Genomic DNA, 22,704 nt, shown 5'->3' on the forward strand with positions numbered 1-22,704 from the left:
TAGGATCTTTACACCTTTGAAATGTAAGTTAGAGTTAAATAAAATACCATCAAAAATACGTCAATAGACATAAGTTTGCTCCTTCAATTTGCATATATATTCTGTATGTGTAGCGCTCAGATTTTAAAACACTAACTGCTTTATTTTTAGCAGGGAAGCTTTGAGTCATCTAGTCTAAAATTCTAGCACAGTTAGATGGTTGAAGAAAGTCACACTTGGTCTACTTCACAGCAGCACTCCCAGCATAAAGCTCAAATTGACATTATGCATGTAAATTTAAAAACTGTCATTGCTACAGTTTATTTAAATCATGTTAGTTCTTCTGAAAAAAACAAAACAACCTGCCATACCTAAAGCCATTATCTACCAGAAACAGGGTAGAAGAAAGGAAAAGCTTCCTTTTGCTCCTGCCAACTTGCCTTTATTTTGTGACTCGCCACTCCTGGCTCACACTAGTTCATGCTCTCAGCCCTAGAACACGCTTAGTGCAAAAACAAGGCATCCAGTTTCTACAGGGCTACTGCAAAATACTAGAAAAATAGATATATCTTCCTGAGTAGTGACAGGGAAACTTGACAAAGTAACCCATTTAGTGGGTCATGCACTGGCTTGTAATTCAGTAAATTTTAAAACTTATTAAAGATGGTTCTGAACAAACAGAACGAGCAAACACTCAAGCAAATGCTTAAACTAAGTATTAGTCAATAATTCCTTTGCCTTTGCTAGATCTGCCTTTTCTCATTTTATATATTTACTCCCTCAAAAACGTGAGTCCCACTTCCTTTTACTCTCCAGAACTCATTCTTTCTGAAAAGGGAGCAGAATGTAAACTTGTCATTTCTGACATGTCAGCTTTCAGTTCCATGAGTTCAAAACAAAGACCTGTCTCCTGTGGGCAACACTGGGCAAGAGTAAAAGCAGTGACATTTCAAAAGAATTTTTTCATGACCAGATTTCTACTATATTATAAAGCAGACAACTGTTTAAAACCTGCAATTAATGATATAATAACAACTCCATTTAATGTTAAGATATAACTTTAACTTAACTGTATTCCTGAGGTGCTAACTTGTTTGTTCATCGAGACCTGAAAATAACCTTGCAGTGACTTTAAACAGGCAATGCCTAAACAACTAGATTTGGTTCATGAGACACACTACCATTTTATCTCACTTATTAAAGGGGGGGTCAGGGATTGTTATAAACAGCAACTTATCGTAGCAATTTCAAAAGGCAATACATATCACCATGTTATCAGAATACCTGCATTTCACAAATGACAACCGTTAGTAAGATTACTTCGCGTATCCACATTCAGAAGTTAATCAGACTCACGCTGAATTTTGGACTATTCTGCAGTTATCATCAGATATATTCATAAACTGAAGATACAAAAACTTCAGATCAAACAACTGTGCAGGAGTCCTTACAGACATAGCTGAACACCACCAATAATGATCTAGAGAGATTTTGGTGATCTGTATCCTCTAGAGAGGAAGAGGTGATTTTCTAGGGTCCCATACTGACACAGAGCTCTGACTTGTGATTAGGAAGATTTGCATAGGAGATCTTAGTGGTATTAGACAGCAGAGCACCAGTGCCTTCCCCAGGAACCCTTGTGCCCTCACTGCAAGGACAATTCAGTTGCTCATAACACATCTACTGACCTACCAGAGCCGACAGTCTGGTAAATTAATACACACCATCACTTACTTTCTCTCAGTGTCCTGGCCTGCAGGCTGCAACAGTTCAGTAGCAGTTACAGAACAAGCTGATCCATATTAAGATCATAGGTGGGAACTACTGAGGCCACACAAAAGTTCAAATAATTGCTCATTCACTTCAATGTACCCTCAATGCTTTTGTTTAATAATTATCTGCTACAGACTATTGAATTAAATTACGGTCGTACAAAACTTCAGTAGAAGATGTATGAAAATGGCAAAAAATCCCAGTTCATCTCCAAGTCCAAGTGAACTTTGCAAAGTTACCTTTAAACAAGTCCTTTTATTTCATTTATCTAGGAATACGAGTTCATTTTATTTATGAATCTAAGTTCATTATGACTTCAGGTTGCTTTTTTAAAAGACAGACAAAAGCAGCATCTTTATCCTATGCCACACTTGTAGCACTGAAATAACAGTTAGAAGGTCTTGTGTGTTCTTGGGGTTTACAAATGTATCTCAATGCATTAATGTTGCCACTGACAGAACAATATTAAACCATTTACTTGAATTATTTGTCAGACTGTGAAGTCATAACAAAACACTGTAATTGGAGTCATCATTTTGCTTTACTAGCATATCTAAGCTTAACTCCTCTTACACAGACTAATACTCAATATAAAGTCTTTGTCCCTACGCCTTTACAAAAGGACTAGGTACATTCCTACAACAGACTTCTCTTCTGACAGAACACTGTTATTTTCATCATGCACATAAGAAAGAGGAAGCTATACTAGATTTTCCAATGGCTACAACACAAGTTTGTAAAGTCAAGTTCCGAAGAGCAATGCACAAAGTCCCACACACATGCACCTGGACTGAGCACAAGTAAACACAAGAAGTAAGGAAGTGCTGTAGGCAACGAACCTGTGGCTATACCTAATAAACGTGCAAGGAAGTTATTCTAACACATACAGACTTTCTGAGGAAAGTATTAGGTTTCTAGGAACAGTATATTATAAAGCTGGCACAAAGATCTTAGCTAACAGCAAGATTTTCACTGTCCTTGGTTCAGCACAAAGCAAAAAAAGCAGTACCCTCTCAACAGGAAGTATTCTGGTGATGTACAAGTAACCCCTGTAACTTGGTATTTCAGATTTCCAGGGCAATTAACTCCCTACTGTATCACATCACTTAACATTAATTAAATTGCTAAAGATGTAGTTATGTAACTTATTGAGCTGCTACAGATAAAACAGCTCCCAAGCTCCCAAGACTTGAGTGGCATGCCAAATTAATATCACTGAAGCACAGGGATTTACACTCTCTTTTGAGATCATCAAATCAAGCAGTCATTCTCCTTCCAGTGCCAACTAATGGGAACCAATCAACTAAATGCCAGTCAACTATTAAAGTGCCATCAGCCCACTGCTGCAGGGACATCCTCCCAGAATGCAAGGTTCTGAGAAAGTCTCATTGTTACTGTGTGTATGAAAAGACTGGAGGGCTCACAGCATGGCACCCTTCAAACCAGGTCCCCTAAACATGCCTTATTGATACTTCCAGCAGCTCATTTCTTCATGATAAATCCCAGCCTGCATCAAGTATTGTGCTACCCAGAAATACCTTTATTTTCAAGATAAGCATGGATCAGGGAATGCACTAATTATCCTATCATATCTAGCATGCCTTACAAGTTAGAGGTGGCATTGGCTGGGGGGGGGAAACAAACCCAAACGAAAATACAATGAAGTTTGAGTCTGCTCACTCAGCTCTGCTGCTTTTGGAAAAAGAGACAAACTTTTGCAGCTCCAAAACGTGGTGCTAGCAAGCACAGAAGCAGAGCCAAGCAGCAGGCATCTGAATTGCACTTACAAGAGCAAACTGCAACCGTTTACATAGTGTCTTCTCATTCCATGGGGGTGACTGATGTTTGATTACCATGGAACATGGGAAGACCTTTAATCATTTAAATAAAATACACTTTTGGATGCATGACCAGAGGCTGTGTATGCATTCTGAAGCTCACTCAAACACACTGAGAAGGAGAGGGTTTCAAGGCTTTTGCTGAGTGGATTTAGGAGGAATATGATTGCACAACTCCCCACTGTATTTCTCAAGTGATTCAAGATACCATGTCTTTTAAAGACATTCTTCTCACAATCCTATTGATGTCACTGGCTAGGGACAAGACCTGAAGTAGTAAGTGGATATGGTTCTGGTGCAGCAAACAGGCTATTTTGTGTGACCAGCAGTCAACCATTCAATTCCACACCCAAATGATGCACATGAGGATGTTTGTCTTGCAATGCTTAATAGTTACCATCTGTCTGTAACAAAGTCTGTTGTAGACAGTTGATGGTGTAACTGAAACTGCCTGATTTTCAAGAGGATAAATTTAGGGATCTGGCATCATATAATCTGAAAAAAATGCCACAGGCTCTTTGGAGCTCCATCTTGTGACCACCCTGCTGTTTGTTGCAACTGTGCTCCTAGGACTATGAATACCAATACAGAGCTGGAAACAGTTATTTCCAGTATGCAATCGGCACTAACGTTCAGAGAAAAGCCTCACTATCAGTAACCTTTGAAAGTTAGGCTCTCCAGCACACACTGGTGGATCATTTAATGTCACCATCTGACCCCTAACTAGAGGAACACTGCATTCACTTTCTTCAAAACCACAGAACTTGAGAAGTACCCAGATTTGAAACCTGAGGGAAATTTGCTTAGATTTTTATTGTTTGCCACAAAGGTAAAGTGGTTTTGCTGACTTTTTGAGCTGCTCCTGGTAACTCAGAATAATGCTTTGAAGCTGATCTTAGGACCAGTGAGTTAGCAATCTTCTCTAAGACAATCAAAAAACATAGGTGGATCTCAGAATATTACAGAATTGTTCTGATATCTACATCAATCAGCTTAGGCATTACACTCATTTCCCAAGCTGCATGTTACAATTCTGAAGAGAAAATGTTGCCTGCACTGTCAGAAGCATGGATTCATAAGAGTGGTGGTGTTCAACATAAAACAATGTGGAAATGCACATGAACAAGAGTGTGTTTGAGAGAAAATACAACTTAGAAATCAATGTCACTGTCATGTGGCACTCTCCACCATGATGCTTTCGATGGGATATCATCTTTGCAATAGTGGGAACAGTCATTGTTATATTTCCTAAGAGACTAATTGAAATTACTACTTTTGACCACAAAGAAGTATGTTTTGTTTTCCTTCTCCAAGTACAAGTCTCACTCATTAGGACTGGCTACAGCACTGGGATTAGATGTTAAAGAGACCCAGTCTACTGGCTAGCAGCATGTAAACTTTATCAAGACACAATTAAGAAAAAATTGGCTACAAGTCCTAATTCTTTCTCTGCTTTTCCATCTTGGTAAAAATAAATAATAGGTCCTGCAAAGCTGCATCAATGTGCTGGTTTGAGGCTAACTGCAGTATTTCAATTAAAGAAATGGTATCATTGGCTGTGAAAGGGAAATAAGGTGATGTCTATATTACCCATTTGTTCTGCTGAGCTGTATGAAAGCAAGAACACAAATACAGATAAAACAGACTCTACCTGGCCTCTGCTGCATTAACCCTTCTGCCTGACCCTGCACACTTTCCAACCAACCATTCCACTTCTTAAACCCCCTTGCCGACCTCTTCCAACTCACCCTGCACATAAGAGAGAGAGCCTGAGATGAGAGGGTGGGAGTGGGTGGATAGAAGGTGGAAGGGTGGTTGGGAGCCCCTCCTGGGGCCTCTGATTTCTAGGAGGGATGTTGTGTTTCTGTATCACTTTTAACTTGTACATAACTGTACATAGTTGTAAATAATTGTAATGTAATGTAAATATCTGCTTGTATATTGTGCTAAGCTGTGAATATAAAGCTTCATTCCTTAACTTGCAGCTGGCTGAGTCTGGTCTGGATGAATTCACTGGGTGGGGGGAGAGGCAGGTGACACCCAGAACAACTACAATCAACATGAAAAAAACTCAAGTATGCTTTAGGTGACCTATCTGATACATTATACATATTCAACACAATCTTTCTTTCTGCCATGCTTCAGTCTAATCAGTTATATAAAAGTAATGCAGAAATCCCCCCATCTGAGGAATGACTTGGACTAATTCATTAGTCACATATCCATTTATGGAGAATGACAGGAAAGCAAAGAGGAAAACACTAAATGGCTGAAAAGCTAATGTGTGATGGACTTTGTGGACTGCATACAGTATGTAATACTTAGCCACGTATTTGCCACTTTGCAAACACATGTAATCTTAATTTTAGAAGCACTGAACCATTTGCAATGAACACAGTTAACACCACAGTCTATAATCTTGCAAAAATTAAATTCTAGTTGCAAGTATTTTTCATAGATACTTAAATTTTGCAGATCATTTTTCAGTTAAGCATGACATTACCTGGCAGGCACATACGAATAATAGAAATTCAAGATCTGCCTCATTACTCATGCAACAAATAGTAAAAATCGAAACCACATCTAAGGCTTCAGCCTTTTTTACAAACTACCAATCTGTTCATTTTGTAAAATTAAATTCTCAAACTTGTCAGTTTATTAAAACACTTCAAAAAGCACAATCACTTTAGATTAACAGATCAAGTTAATCATCACTGAAGAATAAAACTTGGGACGAAGTTACAACCCCTTGAAATATAGACTAATAGTGGGAGAGTGTCTTACGCTGACATAGACAAGATAGTGGAACTTAGCATTGCATTATTCTCTCTGTTATCACTCACTTAGAAGTAGTTCCAATTAACATGTAATTAAGTCAACACATTCTCTAGTTCAAAACCAAGCTTCTTTAAACTATGTAAGAACAGTTTTTTTGCAAAAATGTTGCACAGCCATGTGATGGTTTGGGTCTCACCTGCCCCCCCCCCCCACTGTGGAAATCACCCAGACTAGACTCAGCTGGCTCTGGAAATTGAATGCTTGTTATTTACAGCCTAGCAAAACAGACAAGCAGATAGTTACAGTATATACAGTTCTATACAGAAGTAGACAAGGTAAAAGGTAATACAGAAATACAATCCCCTCCCAGAAACCTGAGTCCCAACTGTTCTTCCACCTTCTTCCACCCGTCGACCTTACCCCAGACGTTGCCCTGCGCCCCAAGGAAGAATGGAGGTCAGCCAGGGGGGTTAGGAAGCAGGTGGATTAATCAGAGACAGAGGGTGAGGTTAGACAGAAAAACGCATCTCAAAGCCCAGGCAGTGCTTGAACTGCCTGATCCATGTTTATACTCTTGTTCTTATACATCTCAGCAAGCCTATGAGTGAACCAAACATCACCCTTGTTTCCCTTTCACAGTCTGTGATCTAATCCTTCTCACCAAAACATTCTAGCTAGCTTCAAACAAGCACAAGTGGAAAAAACCACCCGAAACAAAAAAACACACATAGCAAGAGGTAGTATGGTAAGGAATAAGGATTTGGTACCATTTTCTGAGATATGTATTATAAAAATATGATTGTGAAGGTCCCAGGAGTATCTACATAAAAGCTTCCCAAGAACTGCAATTCATTTCCGCCTTATCTGCCAGTCCTACAAATTCAACCTGAAAAATGTTAAGCTACGTTCTTCTACATCAGTAGTAATGAAACTGCTGTAAAGAGAATGTCACGATTCTTCTGAGGATGAACAAACTATAGAACACAGAATTCTCTAACTGCTAAGGCAGATCCACAGCAATAGCAGCATTGTTAAAACGGAAGCAAGACATTAAGAAACTCAGCACAGACCGAGAGCACCTATTCTGAAGCAAAGCACATGGCATTCTTATGTGTGCTTCCAGGAAAACAAGAACCAAAGTGTGGTGTGGTGCCGAGGCTTTGCTTCAAATCCAAGTAATAAAATTGTATCTAATTAGACATAAAATCCAACACTTGAGTTAGACAGATAAAAGTTTGCAGACCTACTTCTTGCAGTTTCAACCTCAGCACTCAAAAGCCAAAATAACCACTCAAAAAACATGGCCTCATCAGCCATACACACCCAGTATTCTTGTCTAAGCTATCTGATTTAGATACTCCCAACTCCTGAGTTCTTCTAAAAGATTCAAAATGTTTTCCTTCCCAGATCAGTGTATGCTGTCAGACAGGCAGTCTTAATTAAAATTACAGAAGGAAGTTGAGAAGTAGCAAAATACTGTCTTCAGCAATCCGAATTTGGTTTGTTGGCAGAACTCCACAACTACACACTATTTACGAGCTGTATGCACTTACATATATGCATACTTTACAGATTTTTAATATCAGGGATCCAATCACTTGGAGAGATTGTAAGAGCTCAGATCAAAGCAAGATGTCACATATCGTATTAGATATAAAGCCAAAGTTTAATGAGACAAGTAAAGGTCAGAGCAGCATAGTGCAGTTTCAACTTGATACCCCACTCTCTTCCTTGTTCTTAAGCATGAATCATACCTTTGACTTTAAACACAAAGCAAAATTAAAGGTTAGTATGAAAGGATAATTCTGATGCCAGCATCACAAAAGCAAACTAGAAAGTTAAGCTTTAGTTTCTATTGCAGAAAACTAAATGATTGCAATTCAGTTCATCATCTCTACTCCTCATTTTTCACAGTACTACCAAGCAACTTACAGTGAATGATGTCCAATTAATTAAAGCTTGATTTACATATGTTTTCTGTAGTGTACTGCACTCAGGAAAGCCCTTAATTATTATTCCTCTTCCCCTCCCCCCATTGTTTACAGTCTGTCTCTGTTCTTCCACTCAGTATTAATGTCTTTAAAAGGTTATTTATTTCAGTAAGACTTTTCCTTAAGGCCTTAGAAGTATTCAGTTTGTTGTGGTTAGCCATAGAAGTTAGATTGGTATGGAAGAAACAGAGATGGGACAATGAAGGATGCAGAATGAAAGCAACACTGGGACTTTTAATGCTATTTTCTTCTTATTTTCTGTCCTTGCAAAGAGATTTGTCTTTTCCTTCATACACTTTTCTATCTCCACCTTCTTCACTTCTTTCTGTCACTATTTCTCTCCTACTATGCGTCAGTATTTCCAAAACATAATTTGCTGTTAATCTGAATTCAGACTTTTTTTCCCCAGAGCAGAGAGATAGTGAGATCTACTCAAGAGAGACTATCTCTACAGATAGGAAAAGACTATTAAAAATGGATATAAGCATGTACAAGAGAAGTGGTGATGACCACACATCATGTGAGCAAGCACATGACAGTTTCATTTTTCCCTTCCAAGCACACTATATACTCTAAGTTTCCTCGCCCATTTTGTCATTGAGTATTTTCATTTCAACATCATCTTGCTTTTCTGGCCCTTAAAGGAGCAGACCATTTGAAACAGTTCAATGACCCTATTAGAGTTGCTTCCCAAACACTTCCTTTCTTTTTCATTCCAATAAGTTTATTAATCACTCTACTATTTTCCTACTACACTTATTAATAATACAATCTTCCCATTCAGAAACTAACTTTAAAAAGACAAAAAAAACCCAATTGCCAGACTTTAGAGGTCATTTGTTCATTTTATAGAATCAGGCAATAACTAAGGCTAGAAAAGACCTTTAAGATTGTCAAGTTCAACCATAATCCAACTACCATGACCACTAACCTCTATCCTGAAGTGCCATATCTGCACACCTCTTGAACATCTTCATGGATGGCAACTCCGTCACCTCCATGGGCAGCCTGTTCCAACACCTCAAAGACCTCTCAGTAAAGATTTTTTTTCCCCAGTGTCCCATCTAAACCTTTCCTGGCAATACTTAAACCCATTTCCTCTCATCCTATCACAAGTTACTTAGGGGAAGAGATCAGCACCAGACTCATTACAACCTCCTTCCTAGTAGTTGTGTTCCAACCATTCTACTCAGACAGTTGTATTTCACTTCAGTCAGGCTTCCAAGGATGCTTTTCTTTAACATGTCATTATTTCTCATCAATGTTTAAACAATCAATTTTAGTTTGCATTTCTCAACTTTTAGTATACTTTTCCAAGGTTTTGCTATAAAGTAAAACAAGTTGAGAAATTAGTAAGAGTTGTATTGTTCGCATTTCTTTCCCACACAGCTTCTCAGAGGGAATTCACATTCATTTAAGAGTGTGGATACCTCAGAGCTCTGAATTTGTGTATTGGACCTTCACTTCTCATCCACCAGTCAGGCTTCCTGAAAAGTCTTTGCCTCTCCTATTACTTTCAACATCTATTTTAACTTCATTTACTTTTTCATTACTCAGATATAAAATTCATAGAATCATAGAATCAACCAGGTTGGAAGAGACCTCCAAGATCATCGAGTCCAACCTATCACCCAGCCCTATCCAGTCAACCAGACCATGGCACTAAGTGCCTCATCCAGTCTTTTCTTGAAGACCCCCAGGGACGGTGCCTCCACCACCTCCCTGTGCAGCCCATTCCAATGGGAAATCACTCTCTCTGTGAAGAACTTCCTCCTAACATCCAGCCTAGACCTACCCTGGCACAACTTGAGACTGTGTCCCCTTGTTCTACTGCTGGTTACCTGGGAGAAGAGGCCAACTCCCACCTGGCTACAATGCCCCTTCAGGTAGTTGTAGACAGTAATAAGATCACCCCTGAGCCTCCTCTTCTCCAGGCTAAACAGGCCCAGCTCCCTCAACCTCTCCTCATAGGATTTGTGTTCCAGGCCCCTCACCAGCTTCGTTGCCCTTCTCTGAACATGTTCCAGCACCTCAACATCTTTCTTGAATTGAGGGGCTGGACACAGTACTCAAGGTGCGGCCTGACCAGTGCTGAGTACAGGGGAAGAATAACCTCCCTCGTCCTACTGGCCACACTGTTCCTGATGCAGGCCAGGATGCCATTGGCTCTCTTGGCCACCTGGGCACACTGCTGGCTCATCTTCAGCTTACTATCTATCAGTAGCCCCAGGTCCCTTTCCTCCTGGCTGCTCTCCAGCCACTCAGTCCCCAGCCTATAGCGCTGCTTGGGGTTGTTGTGGCCAAAGTGCAGAACCCTGCATTTGGCCTTGTTCAATCTCATCCCACTGGCCTCTGCCCACCCATCCAGCCTGTCCAGGTCCCTCTGCAGGGCTCTCCTACCTTCCAACAGATCAACACCTGCTCCCAGCTTGGTGTCATCTGCAAACTTACTGATGCTGGACTCAATGCCCTCATCCAGATCATCAACAAAGATATTGAACAGGACTGGGCCCAGCACTGATCCTTGGGGAACACCACTTGTGACTGGCTGCCAACTGGATGTGGCACCATTCACCACCACTCTCTGGGCTCTGCCATCCAGCCAGTTCTTGATCCAGCACAGAGTGAATCTGTCCAAACCATGAGCTGCCAGCTTGGCTAGGAGCTTCTTGTGGCAGACAGTGTCAAAGGCTTTGATGAAGTCCAAGTAGACTACATCCACAGCCTTCCCCACATTCACCAGGCGGGTAACCTGATCATAAAAGGAGATCAGGTTGGTGAGGCAGGACCTGCCCTTCCTAAACCCATGCTGGCTGGGCCTGATCCCTTGGCTATCCTGTAGGTGCTTTGTGATGGCACCTAAGATGACCTGTTCCATGACCTTGCCTGGCACTGAGGTCAGGCTCACAGGTCTGTAGTTTTCTGGCTCCTCCTTACGACCCTTCTTGTGTATGGGAATCACATTGGCCAGCTTCCAGTCTTCAGGGACCTCTCCAGTGAGCCAGGACTGCTGATAAATGATGGAGAGTGGCTTGGCCAGCTCAGCTCCAGCTCTCTCAGCACCCTAGGGTGGATCCCATCCGGTCCCATGGACTTGTGAGGATCCAAGTGACTTAGCAGATCCCTTACTGCTTCCTCATGGATTAGAGGGGGACTGCACTGGTCCCTGACTCCATCCACCACTTCAGGAGTCCAGCTGTGCTGGAGACAACCTGTCCCACTATTGAAGATTGAGGCAAAGAAGGTGTTAAGCACCTCTGCCTTTTCCTCATCCTTTGTCACTATGTTCCCATCTCTATCTAGTAAGGACTGGAGGTTGCCCTTGGCCCTTCTCTTGCCATTCATATATTTAAAGAAACACTTTTTATTTTCCTTGGCAGCCGTGGCCAGCCTGAGCTCCAAGTGGGCTTTTGCCTCTCTAATTTTTCCTCTACAAGACCTAGCAACCTCCTTGAACTTCTCCTGGGACACCTCCCCTCTTTTCCAAAGGTGATACACTCTCTTTTTAATCTTTAATTCCTTCAGCAGCTCCCTGCCCATCCAGCCTGGCTGCCTCCCTCATCGGCTCATCTTCCGGCTCAGTGGCACTGCCTGCTCCTGTGCCTGCAGGAGTTCTTTCTTGAAGTAGGTCCAACCTTCCTGGACCCCTTTGTTTCTAAGGGCTATTTCCCAAGGAACTTTCTGAATTAGTTCCTTAAACAGGCTGAAGTCTGCCCTTCGGAAGTCCAGTGTGGAGGTTCTGTTGATGCCCCTCCTGGTTTCTCCATGTATTGAACACTCTATAATTTCATGGTCGCTGGACCCCAGGCAGCCTCCAACCACCACATCCCCTACCAGCCCCTCTCTATTTGTGAGCAGCAGGTCAAGCAGGGCTGCCCCCCTGGTAGGCTCACGTAACAGCTGGGATAGGAAGTTGTCTTCCACACATTGCAGAAACCTTCTAGACTGCTTCTTCTCTGCAGTGTTTAAGTCCCAGCAGATGTCTGGTAGGTTAAAGTCGCCCACCAGAACAAGGGCAGGTGATCTTGAGGCAGCCTCCAGTTGCTTAAAGAGTAATAAATCAACCTCTTCTTCCTGGTTGGGTGGTCTGTAACAGACTCCAACCAGGATATCAGTCTTGTTGGCCTTCGCCTTAAGTCTCACCCATAATGACTCAACATGAACATCTTTGATTTCTACCTCCATGACATCCAGAGCATCCCTAATATACAGAGCCACTCCCCCGCCCTTTCTCCCTTGCCTATCTCTCCTGAAGAGTCTGTAGCCATTGATTACAGCACACCAATCATGTGAGCTATCCCACCACGTTTCAGTGATGGCGACAATATCATAGTTTTCCTCCAGCACCAGAGCTTCCAGCTCCTCTTGTTTGTTACCCATACTGCGTGCATTAGTGTACATGCACTTCAGCTGGGCTGCTGCTTTTACTCCTAGCTCTAGCCTACCATCCTCAATTCCCTTTGATTTATCTCTGGTGCTGTCATGTTTAACCCCCTCCCCCTTCCATTCTAGTTTAAAGCCCTCTCAACAAGCCCAGCCAGCTCATGTGCCAGGGTCCTTCTCCCCTTCTGTGACAGTTGTATCCCATCTGCTGATTGCAGACCTGTGGCAAGATGAAGTTCCCCAATATCAAAGAATCCAAAGTTATGTTGGATGCACCAACCTCTGAGCCACTTGTTCATCAAATATGCTTTCCTATTCTTCTCTGTATTCCAGCCTGTGACTAAGGGTATAGATGAAAAGATTACCTGTGCCCCTGCTCCCTCAACTGCTTTCCCCAGTGTCTTAAAGTCCCTTTTGATAGCTTTTAGCCCTCTGTTATTAATCTCATCATTCCCTGCCTGTATAACTAATATGGGATAGTAATCAGAGGGCTGCACTACAGTAGGCAGCCTCCTGGTAACATCCCTGACCCGGGCTCCAGGGAGGCAGCAGAGCTCCCTGTGGAAGGGGTCTGGCCGGCATATGGGGCCCTCTGTTCCCTGCAGAAGGGAATCACCAATAACAATTACCCTCCTCTTTTTCTTCTGGGTACTTGTTCTGATGCGAGGGGGCAACTGATTTGTCTCGGTTGCCCTCCCAGCCGGTGATGCATCTGCCTGCTCCAGGATCACCTCATCCTCAACCTCTAGTGCCCTATATCTGTTATGTAAGGGCAGCTGGGGATGTGAAGATGGCTGGAAGGGTTTTCCCTTGCCCCTTCTGGCAGGCACCTGCATCCATTCTTCTCGGTTGCTCTGTTCGTCTCCCTCTGGCAAGGGGGACTGCAGAGCATGTTGCTCTTTTGTACCTTCCCTTTCAGCCTTCAGTCGTTCCACCTCTCCCTTGAGTTCAGCCACCAGGTTAAGCAGACAATCAATCTGCTCACACCTAATGCAGCCATTGCCTGTGTCGAGTGCCAGGCTCCAGCACTCCTCACATCCAGACGTCTGGACGCCTGCACTCCTACAGGTGGGCTCTGTTTGGGTGCCCACAGTTTTACAAGTATTATACAGCTTGGACCTAGTTCGAACCATGTCTGCTATCCTGAAGGTCCGCTGCGAGTTGTTAGGTGTGGTGGGTTGGTTTGTTTTTTTTTTTTTTTCCCAGCGGCACTGCGCTGTGCTCAGCAGAGACAGCAGTGAGCTCCTCGTTTAAATGTGCCGCTCGCCAGGCACCGCCCTCTGACTCACCTTCCTGCGAGTACTTAGCGCCTGCTTGCCGCTCCCTGCCTCCCTCTGGGCTCCTCAGAGCGAGAGAGCCTCAAGAAAAGAGGAGAAAAAAGGCTGCGAGAAAGCGCGTTTCAGCTGAGCTAGCCTGGGTCCTGCACTCTTGCCGAACCAGGCTTTGTTTGCCAACAAACTCATCCTGGTAAGTTGTGAAAACCTCCTAGCATAGAGATTCAAAAACTTTTTTGTTTACTCTCTTTCATTGTGGCTTTTCCTCCTCCTTGGAAGACTCTTAACTGCAACCAGGGACCTTATCTTTGCTTCTTACCCTTCTACCATACATCTTGGACAAAAGCCTGGCTCAGACTTCTCAAAATCCAATCTTCCTGCAGATATACTGCTGTTATAACTACAACCTTAACAGAAAGTGTGTGAAAAGAACGAAGAGCACAGCATTAAATGAGTAAAACACAGGCATATTCTGAGCAAGACAACCACTGGTGCTTGCGCCAAGCACGCAGAGCATCAAGCTCACTCAACCTCTCTACTCCCAATTATCAGTAGCTCTTGTTTTAAGGAAGAACAAACCTGGGCCACTTTAACGGAGTTCTGAGTAGAACCGCCAGCGTGATATTCTACTTTGAACTTTTTCACAAGTTCTTCAAATCTGTTTAAAAAAAGTGCAGAAGAAAAAAGTTAAACTGCTGTTTTCCCCAGAAGATGGCACAAACATTAGATGACAAGTTATCTGACAGCAAGAAATTCAGATAAGTTAGCTGTTAAACATGGTAAAAGGTGGCAAAAGCTATTTTTAGATTTTCTCCAAATTACAGGGCAAAGTGGGACGTCAGTTTGAGTTCTCCACCTCAACGTTGCCAGTGGACTAAATCACAACAACAGCAAAATCATCTGACGTATAAGCCTGACTGCAACGAACTGTCAGACTGAGAAAGCATATCCTTCATAAAAATTACATAGATGTAGATATTTAGATACTTATTCCACCTCATTGAAGCTAGAAATAGAAATTAAGTAAGAAGATTAAGGACATCTAGTGTCTACTTCAAAATTAACTGGGCACAAACAGTGGTGCTATGTTTTACATTTTTACATGATATAGTACATTTGGACAGATGAAAAACTTGTATGAACAATCTACTCCTGTATGAAAAAAAATAATATAACAGAAAAGCCAACCAGATGAGGTTTCAGATCCTTCTAGTTGCAATACCATGAAAACAGTATTTCTGGTAATATTTCACAGTCTATCACTAGGTTTGAATGTTAAAGCAAATGTTTAAACTTCTCATAGAAATATCTATCCTCTTATTTCAGATTACACTTTAGAGTGAAAACACAGATAACATTCTATAAAACACTCTTCCTTTTGCAGGACATATTTTTCATCCCTGATTGCAGTACCAAACAAGTTCAGAATCAACAGTCTCTCTGGCCACAGGCAACCTAGAAAGGGGAAGTAAATCATCATAGAAAATGTAACTAGAATGAGGGAGTTGTGGAGATGGCATGGAGGCTGTGCACAAATACTGCATCATGGCTTTAACTTCTAAGCATGTTGGATCCAATACCAGGATTAACAACCTCAGAAGCCTTTAGACTCCGAAGGAAGTACTCCTGCAAGCCATTTATAGTATTTACCATACAATTCATTTGCACATTTGAGGTTGAAAATGACCTCAAGGTCAACCCTAATTAATAGTATAAATTAGCTCCTAAGTTCTGCTAACTTTACATGTTTTCCTTGCCCAGTTAGAGGGTATTTCAGTATCTTTTACTGTATTCACCTGTCCTCAACACTGGTGAGGCCACACCTTGAGTACTATGTCCAGTTCTAGGCTCATCAATTCAAGAGAGTTGTTGAGATTCTGGAACGTGTCCATAGAAGGGTGACAAAGCTGGTGAGAGGCCTGGCACACAAACCCTATGAGGAGAGGCTGAGGGAGCTGGGGTTGTTTAGCCTGGAGAAGAGGTGGCTCAGGGGTGACCTCATTGCTATCTACAACTACCTGAAGGGAGGCTGTAGACAGGTGGGGGCCGGTCTCTTCCCTAAGGCAAACATCGATAGAACAAGGGGACACAGTCTCAAGTTGTGCTGGAGGAGGTGTAAGCTGGATGTTAGGAGGAATTTCTTCACAGAGAGAGTGATTGGCATTGGAATGGGCTGCCCAGGGAGGTGGTGGAGTTGCCATCCCTGGAGGTGCTCAAGAGAAGACTGAATGAGGCACATGGCACAATGAGTGCCACGGTCTAGCTGACTGCACAGAGCTGTGTGCTAGGTTGCACTGGATGATCCTGGAAGTCTCTTCTGACCTGGTTGACTCTATGAATCTTTCAAAATGGTGCCACATCTTTATTTCAGACAGAGAAAATTAAACGCTGTCAGTCCTGCTTTTCCTCTCCCCCTCATAACCCCAGTCTCTTTACAGCATGTGAGCAAATGGGTTTTGGGATAGATTTGTCAAAGAATGACTCTTTTCTCCAAAAGAGGGTTTGTTTTCAGTATCATATTACTAGTAAGATAATTTTTATTTCTGTGGTACCTTCCATTTAAGATGCCTGAATAGTGAGCTACCTAACCTAGCAAACCACCAATGGGCACACAATTGGAAAGAACCAAGAAACAAATTACTACATATGCTTTTCACAGTTATCCACACTGCTTATTACGCACCAATTCCGTGTCAAGTCACTGAAACTTCAAACAATAACAAGCAGCTGGGAGTGAGGAAAGAAGCCCAACAAAAACCAACAGGTCTCCTAACAAATGCTTCTCAAGCAAAGACATACAAACTCCTTTGAACTCCTTTGACAATAAGTTTTCTTTCATTTAATTGCCTTTTTCCCCTTTTCAAGTAATTTCAGTGTGTACTGCCCAAATCAAATGGTTGTTTCTGTAGAACTGTGTATCTACCACTTTTAATTCCTTGACCCAAAGGCATCCAGTCTTTCTGACTGTATTACTGAAACCATACAAAGTTAGTATACTGTAGTGAACCACCTACATTAGCAGTTCTAAATCTAGATAAGCACATATGTAAGCACTTACCACGTAGTTTCAATGAGCAAGTATGTGGCATTTTGATTAGGGGGAAAGACCTGGAAGCAGCCTTAGAATACTGAATCATGAGGATTGCAAGATGACAACTACGCAATCTAAGAAATAAGCTGAACAAATTATTTTTTGTAATTACTTACAGAATAACACAAAGAATGGGGCTGCCTTTCACTGTTTCAGATGGAACACTAACAGAACTACCTCATTTGCTTTGAATTAAGGTAGTAAACTCAACACATCCAAAGTTCTGCTACATAAACAGAGTAAGAGTTTGCAGAAATGCAAGAAAAAAAAATATTTTCTATGACACGTGAAAAGAACAACATAAATTGTGTTGTTTTAATCCACAAGAGCCTGATCAATGAGTTGTATGAAGAATGAGCTCCAAGTTAGGAATGGCAACAGCTTCTTGTCTCAGGCAGATGAAGAGTTCAATAGACATCTCTCAGTTTGTCGTGGGAATGCCGCCTCTGTCCCTTCTACTGTGCATCTGAGCTGCAAAGAGAAGGCTGCCGTTCCAGCATGCCTCAGAAACACGGCATCTGCTCTCAAGAAATTCTCCACCTTAAGGAGAGAAGTTCAGCTGTAGAAACTGCGCATAAGCCGGAGAATGCTACGTAGAGCTTGCGTGTGTGCTTCAGGACCAGGCGGGTATCACACTGAAGATAATGCAAGAAAATTAGAACCTTATGAACAAGACTGAGTATTTTTGTTTCACATTCTGCAATTGTCGGTCTTTTGGAGTATTTCTTGAGGTTGTGTCATCTATGAGAACTAGGGCCCTTCTCCTGACCTAGCAACACATTATTACCTCCAGTAACAGAACAATAAATTCCACAATCAGCACCGTACAGAGGGGTCCCTATTTTTGATACCATATAGTTGTTTACCAGATTACAACACATCTTAACCAAAGCAAAGCCACCTTTGTAGCAGCATTTCTCAGCAGTGATAGTGCTGACCAAATCTAGCATGGGCAGAAGGGGCTATGTTCAATTACATTAAAAAGAGTAGGACTTCTGTCAGTTGCTTCCTATTCCTGCCCTTTTTTAACTTCAGTTAACTCCTAATTGAACTTGATATTTGAAGAATCTTTTCAGCAGCATCACTTTAGACAGAATTAGTGGATTAAAAAAAAAAAAAAAAAAAGGGACAAGGGCAGTAATGGAGAAGCTGTTTTTTCTAAATAATACAAACAAGAATGAATATTTTTTTTGGTAAAAACCAAAATAGACCTCCCTGCATTACAGGAGGTGGAAGCTTTTTTCCAAAAGGCACAGGCTCCTCTTACAGATGCCATACCATTACCTCAAACTCGAGAGAGTGGTTAGAAATTCTCCACACTAAGTAGGTTAAGCTTTAACTGCTGGACTCTAAGGTGGAAACTCGTTTCCGGTGCAAAAATCCCTCCCAGGGATTCCTGTCATAAGCTGTTCCCTCCCTTTCCCTGCCTACCTTCTACTTAAAAGCAGGAACTTCCAGTCAAGCTTTCCCTTGACTCCTGCTTTGGCTTTTGCTGGACAGGAGGGAGGGAGGTTTGTTACTTGTTGGGAGCTGCTTTGCTAAGCAGTGGGGCCTAATCCACTTCCATCCAGCTAATCAGGTTTTGTACATATATATATAATATATATTCCTTTTCCCTTGATATCTTTTGTACTTTGTTTACATTAATATTACTTCTATTGACTCCAAATTCTGTGCAAAGTTGTCGATTATTCCTTTCACTTTCCGCTGTCTATCTTTTGCCCACAGTGGAGAGAATGGCGAAGAGGGGAGTGACCTATATTATGTCCAGAGGGTTTTAGCCTTGAAAGCTCAAACCAGCACAAAATATCACTGCTGACAATTTCACCACCTTCTGTCACTCAAACCATTCAGAACCTGAGTATCACTGCTTAGTTTCTCTACATCTTATTACCAAACTATGTTTACACCTTAGACTATTCCTTCTCCTTCTCTTGTACTACACAGATAAACACATTCATCTCAAGTCTCTACAAATGGATGCAAAGATCATGTGTCAGCTATCCCTCTGACCAGCTCACCTCTCTCTGCGCCCCTCTTCTAGTTCCTCCTCAGTCATGTCAAGCAGAGGCCACTCTACATTTTCAAGGTTCTGTCAAGCATTATGGCACTGAGCATACTGCCCTTTATTTGCTACCATCAGACTAAAAAACACCAACAGGCACAAAGCAGACAACAAAAATGTTATCTCTCGCTTACCCATGATATCCTCCAACCTTCACTTAGTGGAATTTTTGGTGAATACTAGCAAATCTACTTTAACTCTTTCATCGTGCTACTTTTCACCATAAGGTCTAACAAAAAAGTCACCAGTAAGGCTGTGTGATTTCCCAAGGCTATTCTCCAGTTTAACAACCGGCAATCTGCTCCTGGATCAATACTCATCTTCCACAACTAGCTTTACACAAAAAAACTGAGGCTTTTGGACCTGGCACTATTGTCTTCTCCTGTCACAAAGCAGAAAATACCGTCATGTTTGGCTCACCATGGTTTCAAAACCAAACGGACAACAAAAATAGACAAATAAAACATTCCCTTACAACTGAAGGCAGGCAACATAAGGCAACAGAGATGTAGTGTGAAAAAATTAAAGCAGCTCACGTAATGCCATTAAGGTTTTGAACCAAATTTATAATAGACTACGCAGAAAATCTTTTTGAAGGGTAAAGTGGTCATAAAATGTCAACATTTAATTGTCTCATATACAGAGAGCACCAGGAAAAACACACTTCTGATGCACATAGCAGTCTACTTATCTGCAAGAAGTAGAGAAAAGTAATCTCTTGTTTTTCAGCAGGGTGTGTTGCCGTGGATATCTTTTGATAGGTCAGCTTATTACCTAAGATGTTCTCAATAGCATACCATCAGCAGGGAGCTACACTTTAAAAAGTCAGCTGCCAAAGCCAGATAGAAGGCAGAAAAATACTTTTTGCCCTTCTTGTTTTTGTGTGCCAGATAATGACAGCATGGATGCAAGACAAAAATCTAGTCATTTTACACAGTAATAATAAAATATTTCCAGAGGATTGCACATTTTTGCTTGGTGTTACAAAAACATTCAACAAGACTGAGATGGAAACCTCTTAAATCATCAATGAAAGTTCGCAACTTGCACACATGCTGTTAACTTCTTTTTCTTTGGACATTAAATTTGGGCTGGGGAGGTAGCCTTTACTAATAGCTCTAGAGAGGATAAGAGACTAGGATTTATAGAAGCACAGATTTTCAGGGCTGGAAGGGAGACCTCAAGGATCATCTAGTTCCAGGCCCACTGCCATGGGCAGGGACACCTCATACTAGGATCAGGTTGCTCAGTGCCCTGTCCAACCTGGCCTTAAAGACGCCCAGGGATGGGCTTTCACCATCTCCCTGGGCAACCTGTTTTGATGTCTCACCGCCTTCACGGTGAAGAGCTCCTTCTTAACATCCAACCTGAATCTACCCACTTCTAGTTCTGCTCCATTCCCCTTAGTTCTATCACCATCTGACATCCTACAACATCCCTCACCAGCTTTGTTGTAGACTCCCCTCACATACTAGAAGACCACAATAAGGTCTCTTCTCCAGACTGAATGGCCCCAATTCTCTCAGGCTGTCTCCATAGGAGAGGTGCTCTAGCCCTCTGATCATCCTCCTGGCCCTTCTCTGGACACACTCTAGCATGTGCAGATCTTTGTTGCAATAGGGGCTCTAGAACTGGATGGTGATTCGGACACCTTTCCTAGGTATTTATTTTTAGTGGCAAGAAGAAGTCATATTAAGATATGGCAATAGTTTACCTGTTTAGCTGTGAGGAGAACCAGACTAATATGCTGACAGTTATATGTTTGGTCCTCTTAACTGCATTTTTAAAAGCATACTTAAATCTTCACATTAAGTAACCTGTGTCACAAAGTCTATGAAATCACTCTAGAAAATAGAAGAGGGGGAAAAAATTGCAAGAGAGTAAGCATCATATTATATAACCTGTTATAATAATACTAACAGCTCAGTAAAATTACCTCTGAAAAAGTATCAAATAGTTCCATTTTTTAAGAAAACCCTCAAGTAATAAACAAAAGCAAACAACTAAATAATGCCAAACCTGCATCCTGATCATTTTGCAGGGCATGGCAGAAGCAGTTATGCATGCATCTGGACAAGCCTGTCATCTGTTACATTCTCAGTTTCAGCACAGTCTGGGCCAATGCCAGAACAAAGCAGGCAGCCACACTACCAGGCAGATGGGGCAGGGACATGTTGTAGAAAGACAATCTTTCCTGGTCAGTGTTTGCAGTAAAGCTAATGCCTTCATATTTTGATCCCAAATAAATTCTGATTTAAGGAAAAAGTCTAATCTTGAGACTCAAACTGCACCATTAAACCACCACTGTTAACTTTAAGGAGTGTACCTTCCTTCTCTAACTCTGTTTAAAGTTCAAGCCCTGGAAATGATAGCTTTACATATATGAACTAGTTTTTGACATTAAACCAATTAAGGCCGAGATGCAGATATAATTATTCTTACTTACAAATCTGGCCCTGAAAAGGAAAAAAAACTGCCTGTTAAAAATGAGGTACAATCACAGAGGTACACGAGAAAACTTTATAACAGCTGCTTGGCTATCGAAGAGCTAGTTCTTATTGGCTTGGCACAAAATTAAAGAGCTTGGGAAAGGGTAGGAGAGTAGAAGGAAAGGATGAAACACGCTAAAAAGGAAGTATCAGAGAAAGGTTAGCATCACAGACATAAAACAGAAAGCTAAATGTGTTATGGATAGGATTGCTACAATTGAATACAGCACATTATTGGATTGTAGTCTTTTTTTACTGAATATCAGGATGCAGTGAATCTTCATGAAAGAATTTACTGTTGAAACTAAAATTTTCTTAATCATCTCATCCAAATTGCAAGTGAAAAAAAAAACAAAACACAAACCCAGTAATTCCAACCAGGTTAGGATTATGAGTACCAAATGTTAATATAAGAAAGAAGAAGGAAAAAAAAGAGGCATAGGCAAATTGCAAGATTCATAGCTTTGAAATATTTTACCACAAATGTTAGCGAGGTTGAAAAAATGCACTTAAATGTCAGTTTGATAAAAGCCAAAAGAACATTTTCCACATGTGTTTGCACTTAAGCATATTGAAACAAGATGGGAAAAGTAACAGTCATTCAAACGTAAGGTTAAAACATCAGCTTTTAAGGATCGTGATTTAAAGACATTTCTCAAAGCAATTTTTTCCTAGTCTCAGCAAGTTTATGCAAGTGTCTTGAAAATCTCCCCCTTACTCCCGATCACCTGGGATATTTTCTCCTCTACATTATCTCAAAAACGTACAGGATTAGTCAGAAGCACTGGCCACCACAAGGCAAATTTTCCTGTTGATATTCTGAAACACTGCAGGAAAATGCAGTGTTGAAGAGGAGGCTCAGGGGTGACCTTATTGCTGTCTACAACCACCTGAAGGGTGGTTGTGGCCAGGAGGAGGTTGCTCTCTTCTCTCAGGTGGCCAGCACCAGAACGAGAGGACACAGCCTCAAGCTGCGCCAGGGGAGATTTAGGCTGGAGGTGAGGAGAAAGTTCTTCACTGAGAGAGTCATTGGACACTGGAAT

General features: G+C 41.6%; 1 protein-coding gene across 5 annotated transcripts in view; it reads right to left on the reverse strand.

Annotated features, from left to right (window-relative positions):
• The window catches only part of ADK (adenosine kinase), a 286,608-nt gene that overhangs the window by 193,677 nt on the left and 70,227 nt on the right, over positions 1 to 22,704 (reverse strand). For all 5 annotated transcript variants that reach the window (XM_064145545.1, XM_064145543.1, XM_064145546.1 and 2 more), the window contains one exon: positions 14,596 to 14,674. In XM_064145545.1, the coding sequence (XP_064001615.1) occupies positions 14,596 to 14,674 (79 nt within the window). The remainder of the gene's footprint in view (positions 1 to 14,595; positions 14,675 to 22,704) is intronic.

The sequence above is a fragment of the Pogoniulus pusillus genome, chromosome 6 (assembly GCF_015220805.1).
Source record: "Pogoniulus pusillus isolate bPogPus1 chromosome 6, bPogPus1.pri, whole genome shotgun sequence".
NCBI classification, from domain to species: domain Eukaryota; kingdom Metazoa; phylum Chordata; class Aves; order Piciformes; family Lybiidae; genus Pogoniulus; species Pogoniulus pusillus.